We start from the raw sequence: 12,221 nt of genomic DNA on the forward strand, positions 1-12,221 counted from the left end.
CACACAGAATTGTTGGAAAGTTGTCCCAGAATAGGATAAAATTTCGTTATATACGGGTGTTAAGAATGAACCCTTCTTCTTAAAGTTTGTTAGATAGCTGTAGAAATGCTTGCTTAAGTGTGAACATATCCAGCACAAATGTAGTTGTAAGTTGAAAGGTTGTTGCTATGAATAGAGTACTATGGAAGGTTTGTTTACGTTAGCACTTTTTTAAACACTGTACACCAAGTGCGTCCGTAAATTGATTTAACTGCTAAACAAGGCTTTATTGGCCGTAGTTGACCTTCAGCGGCTCCCCCTTAGCGACATAACGAGATAGAATCAGTGGAGGGGCACGGCACCGCACATCACGTCGCGAAGATAGCGGTCGGATTGAATGAGTTTATAGCGCCTCGTGTAATCGCTGGGTTTTGTGAGCAGTTACTGTGCGCCGTCGCAGGAAGCGGTAGCAATGGCAACCAAGCTGGGGAGAATTGCTAGGTTTCAGGTAAAAGTCAGTGGAACTCTCTTGTGTAATGTGTGTCATTAGTTTTTTTAAAAGCCGTTGAGTGTCTGCTCAATGTTACATATGCACGACAACGTCTGTTTTGTGAGAAATGCTATTACCACGTGTTCTGCGACTTTACTGCCGAATGTGTGCAATAACTCGAGTTGTTGATATTAATTTTCTGTACCGCACTGTACGAAGATAGAGTTTTGCTCTATCTGTTGTAGACGTAAAACTTCGGATGTTATGGGCTCATTTAAAAGCCATGAAGTGTCAACAAACATGTAGGCATTTTCTGGTGTCACATAACGACATCAGTTTATTGCAAATTGAGTCTACATATAGTTTTGATGTGCAGCTGGTGCGAATAAGAGACTATTTAAACTATCTTTCAAAGTGCCTGCTCCATACTTCAGATACCAACACCGGCGGCACCTGTCCGTTCGAACACAATGTTTATGAAGCGTGATCAGTTCGAACCCATTACCTTCTTAATGTACTTGACGGATATATTCAGGAATTAAGTATTTTAGAGTCCATACTAACTTCTATCAATTCAGGAAATACTTGACAAGCGGTGCTATGCTTCATTGAGTTAACAAAGGTTTGTATACATTCTTGGAACATAATTTCTATATTCAATAGACGACGGACAATCAATCCAGAAAAATTACAGCTATCCTGCGAGTGAATTAACTGTCACTTACAATCCATCTCTTGCAGGCCGTCGTACCGTAGGAATATTTGTTCTCGGTATTGAAGGTTGTAGTCCTCTCATTTTAATTGACAGCCATTCGTAATAGACATGGGGAGTGAAAGAAAAGATATTTTATGTTTTAAATGTAAAAATAAAGTGAAGGATATAGCATGGACATTTAGTGTCATGTCATTCAGGAACTTGGGAAGAACTGTTTTGCCATAGCAAGTGATTCTCTCTCTCTCTCTCTCTCTCTCTCTCTCTGTGTGTGTGTGTGTGTGTGTGTGTGTGTGTGTGTGTGTGTGTGTCAAGACTATACTTTATCATTTCAGTATTCCTTTTTCTCTTCCATTTCTTTATTCATACCCATTGCTGCTAGTGGACCTGGTTTAAATTTACTTGCCTACAGTACAGAACTTTATTATTATTATTATTATTATTATTATTATGGCTTTCATGATCACTCATTTTGCTGCTGATACTACTTAATAATCTTGATATGATACAATTTACAGTTCTCAGTTACTAAGGTTTTAGTTCTCCATAAAGATGCCTGAAAAATTATTTTTTCAGGTTCAGAAGTTGAATGGGGATCCTGCGGTCAGATACTTTAGTTCACCTGCACCAACAACAAAGTTATTTATTGATGGAAAGTTTGTTGAGTCTAAAACAAAAGACTGGATAGACTTGTACAATCCAGCAACAAATGAGGTATCCTAATTTGTCACTGAGCACAACAAATGACTGCTCTTTATTTTGTAAGAATTGCCATATTTGGAAAAATGTGATTTGTTATACTTCCATATAAAATGTGAATATTGGTGTAGGTGGTTACTAGAGTCCCAAAGTCAACACAGGATGAAATGGAGGCAGCTGTGGCCTCAGCAAAAGAGGCTTTCAAATCTTGGTCCAATACCTCGATACTGACTCGTCAGCAAATAATGTTCAAATATCAAGACATAATTCGCAAAAATATGGTACGTAGTGACAAATATCTACCTGCACAGTTAAAGAAATTCTTTCCACTAGTTTCTTGTGGGGTTTGTAATATTTTTTCTTGTTTATCAATTTTTTCTATAGGGTGAGTTGGCAAAAAACATTACCACAGAGCAAGGAAAAACTCTTGTTGATGCAGAAGGTGATGTTCTACGTGGCTTGCGTAAGTGAATTGTGCTGCATACATTTCTTGCAAGTAAATATTCTTTTAAGAGTTACAAAAGCTGAAACATTCCCTTTATCATGTATTTACTCTCTTTCATAAAACCTATAATTTACCATGCTACTGTACACACACGCATATTGCTCCTGGATTTTTCCCAATGTCATCCACCCACCTTCATTTATTCATTCAGTGACAGTTTACATTGCAAATTAAAATGGTTTTATATAAATAAAAATGTGCAGTTCTCATTTATAGCTAGTACTGGTGAGATAAGCAGACGTTGTTGCACTCTGTATTTGATCTTTGTAAATAATGACCTTCAGTAACATTTTGTGTGTGCTGTTTAGAGATAAAAAATTGGTACAAAATACAAGTTCCATGTATAAGATACTGTAGCAATGAATATTAGATCTTATAATGTTAACTACATCAGCCTTTTTTTCCCTCTGAAATAGAGGTGGTGGAACATTGCTGCAGTGTGACCTCTTTGGCACTGGGAGAAACGCTACCCAATATTGCGAAGAATATGGACACACATTCGTACCGCTTGCCACTTGGTGTAACTGCTGGAATCACACCTTTCAACTTTCCTGCTATGATCCCATTATGGATGTTCCCTGTTGCTACAGTTCTGGGAAATACATCAGTGATAAAGCCTTCAGAGCGTGATCCTGGTGCTTGTATGATGTTGATGGAGATGCTAAATGAAGCTGGTTGTCCTCCAGGTGTAGTCAATGTGATACATGGTGCACATGAATCAGTTAACTTTATTTGTGACCATCCGGATATTAAAGCCATTTCCTTTGTTGGATCTGATCAAGCTGTAAGTATGTAATGCTAGTTCATGTTTAGTTTTGTAACAGTTTCAAGTTGAAAAACAGTGTTTTTTGTTGCATGAGATAATGATACTAATATTTGATTTGTGGATGTTACTGTATCAACCACATCCCAAATTTACTGTAATCTAATTTGTGAGGACAGAGGAAATTGGCTCCAGTGTTTGGCAGGATAGATATAAACTGATTGTTACGCTTTATAATTTCCACTTAACTCTCCCAACACCTTTTCTGACTAGAATGTCTAAAAGCTAAATCTTTTACCACAATATTTAGCATAATATTAGGCTATTTCTACTTTTGAGGACGAATGCTTTATTTCAGGAAACTCTAACTGGTCTCTTCTTGTGCAGATTTTCAATCAGCAAAGACTTGCCAAGGTTCTTTAGATTTCTTCAATCACAAATAAACTTCCCAAACCAAATGAATTTCCAGACACCTAACAAAGGAACTAGTACTCACTTTACAGTGTACAATTCTTTTATTTTATTTTAGGAGCAGGCACAGTAACAAACTTTTGATAGTGTCTGTTTTGGCCATATGTTGGCCGTCTTTAGAAATCTTAAGTGCTCAGCAGGGTGTGGTAAACTGTGTGTACACTAAACAGGACCTAATACCTAAGATTTCTGAAGATGGGAAATGTATTGCTGTATATGGCTTTGATTAAAGCTTTATTACTGTAACAGTGCTTAAAAGAAATAAAGAATTGTACAATTTATGTCTAATTACCTTTCTCAGTGAACAGAAAGTCATTTCTCAAATTCTGGATTAAATTTATGCACCCACTCATGTTTACTTGGTGACATTTTAATCAATATCCATCATTACACATTCTGGCACTCTCCAAACTGATAATGAATTGATTGTCCAGTGTGTCGAGATGTGAATTTGGTTTACTGATACTTTTTCCTAAAAAAGGGGGGGGGAGGAGGAGGGCGTGCAGCTGATGCCTTCTCCTGCATCCACTGGTTCAATCTTGATAAGATGCCTAATAAATAAATAAATATGCTTCCCTGCAGTATTCAATGTAATTCTGTCGAAATCGAATTATTATTTTTTTTCTTCAGTTTACTTCCTACATGTTGGAAGTATAGATGTCTTGGAGTTATATTTCCTTCCCCATCTTTGCCCAATCTGGACTTAGGCTGAGTGACCAACATTTTTGTTGATACATAAACCAGATATTTCTTCTGTCTAACTTGATATGTTTTAATTCATTGGATACTAATGCAATGATCAAAAATTATGGGTGAAACACCGTGGTGTGAGTAAGGCTATTGCTTGCTGCTTAGAGGAAGTGTTGAGCAGTGAATGGTAAATGTTTCACTATAGCTCAGGTTAGAGTTTGCATTACTGGGGAAAACACCTGTGGAATATCATATAATGGTCAAAATAAATGTTGCATATTGCCAATACTTTAATACTGAATGTTGTGATCAATAGAATAGTTTGTTTGTAATGTCATTCTAGTGCATACATTCCTTGTTTTTACTGTGAGGGGGCAGTATGTGATGACTGTAGCACTTATCAACATTGTAGTGCTAGAGCTATGTGCCAGTTTAAGAGTTGTGTTGCTTCAGAATGGTTTGAACAACAACAACAACGTACAATCAGAGGCTCCATTTACTCACTCCAGTGGAACAGTTAATGAGACAGGTGGATATCACAGTGAGTGTTACTGAGTCACAAATTGATGCATCTAGTGTCTGGAAGAAGTTAGTAGCAACAGGATCAGTTGAGGACCATCCATCACAGAAGTGCCCAAGGAAGAAAAATAGGTGTGAATGTTCAATACATGGGTATAACAGCAAGCAGTGCTATACGTCTACAGCGGCAATTCCAAATAGCTATAAGAACGCAGATGTCAACACAAGCAATATAAAATAGGCTCCATGGGTAGCAACATAAAATAGGCTCCTCCCTTAAATCAGGTTCAGAGAGGGCCTTGTCACATGGGTGTGAAACTACTCTTTGTGGACTAGGCAGCAGTGGGACATGTTGCGGGACGTGTTGCTCTTTCCTGATGCTACTCTTGTCAGTCTCCAACCTGACATATTTGTGAGTGGAGGAAATGACGACATTTACATCGTAACTGTATCACAGGCCGCCACCCCTATCAAGGTGATTCAGTCAGACTTTGGAGTGGAATTGTTTATGGCCACAGGACCCCATTGTGTCAATACATGGACGATTAGTGTGAAGTATTGGGACGACATCCTTGCACACATTGTGGGCCCATTTGGTGAACATATTGGAACAATGGCTTGCAATCCTATTTCACAAGAGACCTTACAGGGTATCATAGAGACTGCTGTGGAGGAATGGGACAATTTCCCTCAGGTCTATCTGGACAATGTGGTAAGCGGTATGCATATTCACATTCAGAAGTATCTCCAATTACTAGGTGGCCAATTGGTTCATAAGCTATGTGTTATGCAAAATGACAGTGAGGAGAAAGTGTAGTGTTTGCAGTGGAATCTTTTGTAAGGTTTTGTTTTTGACTTTTTGTTTGCCATTATTAAGTGGGAAAGTGTTTATCTTCTTTGTTCTTGTTTCCTTGTGACTAGCTTACAGTATAAAATCAGTTTTGTTTCCTGTTACATCCAGCATTGACAGTAAAGCTATATGAAACATTATTTTACCACTCTATATTGTTAAATTCTATAAATTTTCGCAATAGAGCTGACAAAATAGGTTGTGACAAGTATTTATTGTATTTGCAGTAAATATGTTGGCAGCTGATTGTAAGTAATTAAATTTTTCTGTAAACTTCTGTTTGAATGTATGGATGTGCTTATGCAAATACGCACAGCCTGAATGTAACAACGATAATGATTTTCTCCCTTTTGTAATGTTATATTGATCCAATGATATGACTTTAGATTGTGAACAAACACAATTTCAACAAAAACTGAAAAATAAAATGCAGTTGTCTTCAACAAAGGGAGGAAGAAGGAGGGTTAGAGAAACTGTTGTAAAGGAGATAATTACTTCCCACTTAAAATAAAGGCTCTTGTTTCAACTTTATTTTCAATAATAGCTGTGTTACTAGCTCTGCACTTCATGGAGTATTGTATCAGTGGAACACAACGATCAAATGACTGTCAAATATTTCAGTATGGTCAGTGTAAAGCATGAAATGGCTAACTGTGAATTCATACACTTTAATTAAAACCATTATATTTTCGTAGGGCAAGTACATTTATGAACGAGGTTCACGAAATGGTAAACGTGTACAGTGCAACATGGGAGCAAAGAATCATGGTGTCATTATGCCGGATGCGGACAAGGAACGTACACTAAATCAGCTTGTGGGGGCAGCATTTGGTGCAGCAGGACAGCGTTGCATGGCCCTTAGCACAGCTGTTTTCGTGGGTGAAGCAAATGACTGGCTACCTGACTTGGTGGACCGAGCAAAGAAATTAAAAGTCAATGCAGGTAAAGTTTTCCATTAATAAATAAGAGTGCAATTGATGTATGCAATGCAAATGAGTCTGTCAAGTGCTGAAGAGTTTGTGCTGCTATTAACCCTAGCAATACCAACGCATTTTCCATAATGTGTACTATGGAGGGATAAGCGAGGACTGTACTTCATGCCACCAGAAAAGAAATGAAAAAAATTACAAAAAAATGTGTTTATTGTTATCAACTTTTATTCACAAGATGCTAATTAAAAATATATAAATGTTTAAGGAGGACCCAGAACCTGAAGATTATGAATGACATTTGCTGCGTGAGGTGACTTTCACTAATAAGCATTAAATTTTTGGGTTAAGTTTTACTGAAAACTTGTAAAAAATCATTGCAGAGTTTGGCATAAGAAATCATTAAAAACTATAAATAATTTTCAAATGTAAAGTATATTACTAGATTATAATATTTCAAAAAGTTGGGCATAAAACAGTTCCCCCCCTCCCTTTCCCCTTGGTATTGTGAGGACTAAGATCTCACTGGATAATATATACACTATGTGGTCAAAAGTATCCAGACACCCTAAAAAACATACGTTTTTCATATTAGGTGCATTGCACTGCCACCTACTGCCAGATTCTCCATATCAGCTATCTCAGTCATTAGGTATCGTGAGAGAGCAGACTGGGGCACTCCGCGGAACTCAAACCTGGCTATGTGATTGGGTGTCACTTGTGTCATATGTCTGTACGTGAGATTTCCACACTCCTAAACATCCCTAGGCCCACTGTTTCTGTTGTGATAGTAATGTGGAAATGTGAAGGGACACGTACAGCACAAAAGTGTACAGGCTGACCTTGTCTGTTGACAGACCGCCGATAGTTGAAGAGGGTCGTAATGTTTAATAGGCAGACACCTATCCAGACCATCATACAGGAATTCCAAACTGCATTGGGATCCACTGCAGGTACTTTGACAGTTAGACAGGAGGTGAGAAAACTTGGATTTCATGGTTGATCGGCTGCTCATAAGCCACATATCATGCCGGTAAATGCCAAACGACACCTCGCTTGGTGTAAGGAGCGTAAACTTTGGACGGTTGAACAGTGGAAAAACGTGTGGAGTGATGAATCACGGTACACAATGTGGTGATCTGATGGCAGAGTGTGGTTATGGCAGGTACCTGGTGAACGTCATCTGCCAGTGTGTGTAGTGCCAACAATAAAACTCAGAGGCGGTGGTGTAATGGTGTGGTCATTTGTTTCATGGAGGGGGATTGCACCCCTTGTTGTTTTGTGTGGCACTGTCACAGCACAGGCCTACATTGATGTTTTAAGCACCTTCTTGCTTCCCACTGTTGAAGAGCAATTCTGGGATGGCAGTTGCATATTTCAACACGATCGAGCCCCTGTTTGTAATGCACGGCCCATGGAGTGGTTACACAACAGTAACATCCCTGTTGATACCTCTGCTCAGTGCAGCACTCTGTGACGAATGGGCTGCCATTCCCCGAGAAACCTTCCAGCACCTAATTAAACATATGCCTGTGAGAATGGAAGCTGTCATCAAGGCTAAGGGTGGGCCAACACCATATTGAATCCTAGCATTACCAGTGGAGAGCACCATGAACTTGTAAGTCATTTTCAGCTAGGTGTCCAGATACTTTGGATCACATAGTGTATGCCAGCTTCAGTTCATGCTAAATCATTCATTTCCATGCCTAGTGTGTGATGGTGAGTTATAGAAGATTTCAGTGGGGTATGTAAATCGTTACAAATAGATAATACATCTACAAACCATTGTGAGGTGCATTACACCAGTTATTAGTTTTTCTTCCAATTTCATTCAAGTATAGTGTGTGGGAAGAATGACTGTTTGAATGGCTCTGGGTGTGCTGTAATTATTCCAATCTTGTCCTCACGATCCCTTTGTCAGCAATATATAGGGGGTTGTAGTATATTCTTGGAGCTATCATTTAAAGCTGGTTCTTGAAACTTCATTAGTAGACTTTCTTGAGATAGTTTAAGTCTGTCTTCAAGAATCTGCCAGTTCAGATTCCTCAGCATCTGTGTGACTCTCCCATGGGCCAAACAAACCTGTGGCCATTTGTGCTGCCTTTTCTGTATACATTCAATATTCCCTGTTAGTCCTATTAGGTACAGGTCCCACACTTCAGCAATATTCTAGAATGGGTCGCATGAGTGATTTGTAAGCATTCTCTTGTGTAGACACCGAGCGAGGTGGCGCAGTGGTTAGCACACTGGACTTGCATTCGGGAGGACGACGGTTCAATTCCGTCTCCGGCCATCCTGATTTAGGTTTTCCGTGATTTCCCTAAATCGCTACAGGCAAATGCCGGGATGGTTACTTTGAAAGGACACGGCTGATTTCCTTCCCCATCCTTTCCTCACCCGAGCTTGCGCTCCGTCTCTAATGACCTCATTGTCGACGGGACGTTAAACACTAATCTCCTCCTCCTCTTGTGTAGACTGATTGCAGTGTCCCAGTATTCTACGAATAGACTGAAGTCAGCCACCTGCTTTACCGACAATTGAGCCTATTCGATCATTCCATTTCATGTCCAGTGTCACGCTCACATATTTGTTTGAGTTGGTCAATTCCAGCTGTGACTCACTGATATTATAGTCATAGGACACTATCATTTTCCATTTTGTGAAGTGCACAACTTTAAATTTCTGAACATTTAAAGCAAGTTGCCAGTCTTTGGTCCACTTTGAAATCTTACCAAGATCTGGCTGAACATTTATGATGCAACTTCTTTCAGAAAGTGCTTCATTATAGATAGCTGCATCATCTGCAAAAAGTCTGAGGTTACTATTACTATTGTCTGCAAGGTCATTAATAGACATCATGAAAGGGTCCCAACGCACTTCCCTGGACCACACTGAAAGTTGCTTTTACATCCAATGATACATTTTGCAGCAGACAAGTGTCAAAAAAAAAAATGCTCATAATGGTGGCAATGTTTAAAACCAACTCAGGACCGAAACAGTGAACATATCACATAAGGCACGTATATTGGAATCCACATTCTATTCCTGCCTTCTAAATGGATTTTCCATGGCTCTATCACACACTGGAGAAATCTGGTTCCAGGTTGATATTTACTGTACCCAGTATTGTTTACTTGATCATAACTGCAATCTCTTGACCAGTTTTCAAGAAGTAAAGCTAGTATAGATTCTACTTATGAATTTCTTTGCAGCACTAAGAATTTGATTTTTGTGTGTGTGTGTGTGTGTGTGTGTGTGTGTGTGTGTGTGTGTGTGTGTGTGTGTGTGTCTCAATCATCAAAATATAGTTTCAATCCTGAAAGTGATCTTCTACATGTCCTTTGCTCATAGTGTTCTGTAGGTAAAAGTGGGAAGGAAAAATACCTGCAATATTTGATGCGAAAAGAGAACTCAATTATTACTTCTTGTTTCAACAGAATGTTATTCATGAACATCAGTATTACAGATTCTGACAATTACTGGTGTTAGGTGAAAAATTTACATCAGTTACAATTCACAAATAGGGAGGAAAAATATTTTAATATCTGACAGACCATATCTTCAAAAAAGATAGTAGTAGACTGACACAAAAGTCAATACAATATTTATTCATTCACTCTGCCACAATAATGATAAGGACAGCATGTGTAAGACGGCAGTGGTACATCATCTCCTATGTTATAAACATATATTGTTCTCAAATTAGCCTTTCTGTTATGTATATGTATGTACATATCAATTCCAAGAGCATAAATCTAATTGTTAATCAAATAAAAGTTAGTTATTTTCTTAGAGGCAGTAGCAAGTTGCACACAACAATATTTGACAATTTCCGGGGGTTGGAGATGGCAGAATGTGGGATAGAATTTTTTTTTTTGTGTGTGTGTGTGGGGGGGGGGGGGGGGCTACTGAGAGAGAGCTTTGTGGTTGTGGCTTCATGTATTATGAAGTGAACTAATGAGGTAATGGTAAGAAACTGATGGAAGTAAGAGGGGAAGTAGCAGGATTTGCATGTGGGGGCAACATTTGGTCCCCCAGTGTACCAAAAGTAATACTAACAGAAAACCCAAGGTTCCCAGCAACATTTCTCAAGTAAGCTGTATCACAGTATCCTGCTTGAGAAAAGTAATCATTCTGCTGAAGGTTACATCTAACTGTCATTAAGGAGGTTTTATATTTGTCTATACTGACAGCAATTAAACTGAATTACAGATTGTCTTAATTATCTATAAATAAAATATTGCTGCTTCTATGAGTTTTTTGTTTTGTTCATTTGTGAAGCTCTGTTTCAGATATATTTAAGAAAGAATGCTTAATTAATTGATAAATTCAGTTTTTTCATCAATGAAAACATTTAAAAAAAGGTAATACGTATGGGATCTGGTTGCCAATACACTCTCTGAGGGGGAGGGTAAGCAAATTTGCTTTGGTCAGAATGTCTGCAAAGATCAGGAATCTGAGTGTGAGCTCTGACCTGTTACAGTTGGAAGTTCTTATGAATGCTTATTACAGTGTGTCCTCTGTTATAGCACACACAGATGAAAACTGCTGTGAATGATATGAAAAACAAGGGGAATCAATTAATGCATATTAAAACATGGTGGATGACAAGAACAAACAACTGCTGTAGAGGAGCCTGTGTTCAGCAGTGAAAGAAAATGAATAGCAGCAAAAGAAAATGAATCTTACATGTGCAGCGAGTTGGATGTGACCCATTATTATGAACTCCTCTCTGTTTCTAAAAATAAATTATGCATGTGCACTTTCTTAGTTATAATAAGTCAAGGCAGCAATTTTAAGTGAGCAGTAAATTCAAAATAATACTTAAAATTAAGTACTCACATGGTTTTCATATCTTTTAATCAAACAAAAGGCTTACTGAAAACATGGCTTGCTGAAAGCAATAATTGTGTACGTGATATGATTCAGTTTTCTCTTAAAATCCGAACATTTCATTGTCATTCCTTTTATTTTTATCATCTTTTATTTCAGTGTAATCTTACAAAAGGTGGGTCTCCCTTATGATAGAATCCACTCAGTTGAGCATAACAATTTCATATTAATTGCATGGCCACTATTCCATGATAGCTACTTAACTTCTTGGACCATAATTGACCAACTTCGACAAGATGAACGAAGATAAAAGAAGTCATAGTACAGCAATGTTAAACATTTTGACTTTACAGCCAGAGAATCAAATTATCCTAAAATTATTCTGCAGCATAAATTAAAGAAAGACTTTGATAATTTCAAATATGATTACAATTCTGAATTACATTTGAAGTATGAGAACTAATTATGTTTTCCAAAAAATAAATCTTTTGTTAATTTCATGTGGTATTTCTGTTTATAAAAAATAAAGTATTAAGTTATGTCAGTTTAATCAAAGTATAATATTCTGCAGTACGTGATGATAGAGGAAGACTGACCAGTTCTGTTACAAGATTTTGTCCATATGGTGTAGTTTGTATTGCTCATAAAAAGGCAAAATGCTGCACTGAACTTTGATTCAAAGGAGGGATGACTCTCTCTCTCTCTCTCTCTCTCTCTCTCTCTCTCTCTCTCCCTCTATCTCTCTGTCTGTCTGTCTGTCTGTCTGACTGTCTGACAGACA

At 38.0% G+C, this 12,221-nt stretch overlaps 1 protein-coding gene across 1 annotated transcript in view; it reads left to right on the forward strand.

The window, feature by feature from the left end:
- Positions 1-331: 331 nt before the first annotated feature.
- The window catches only part of LOC124593338 (probable methylmalonate-semialdehyde dehydrogenase [acylating], mitochondrial), a 74,116-nt gene continuing 62,226 nt past the window's right edge, over positions 332-12,221 (forward strand). The window contains exons 1-6 of the mRNA XM_047131919.1: positions 332-487; positions 1,758-1,895; positions 2,012-2,161; positions 2,265-2,343; positions 2,802-3,169; positions 6,374-6,620. Coding sequence (XP_046987875.1) covers positions 452-487; positions 1,758-1,895; positions 2,012-2,161; positions 2,265-2,343; positions 2,802-3,169; positions 6,374-6,620 — 1,018 coding nt within the window. The 5' untranslated portion in view covers positions 332-451. The remainder of the gene's footprint in view (positions 488-1,757; positions 1,896-2,011; positions 2,162-2,264; positions 2,344-2,801; positions 3,170-6,373; positions 6,621-12,221) is intronic.

This window comes from Schistocerca americana, chromosome 2 (assembly GCF_021461395.2).
Source record: "Schistocerca americana isolate TAMUIC-IGC-003095 chromosome 2, iqSchAmer2.1, whole genome shotgun sequence".
Lineage (NCBI taxonomy): Eukaryota > Metazoa > Arthropoda > Insecta > Orthoptera > Acrididae > Schistocerca > Schistocerca americana.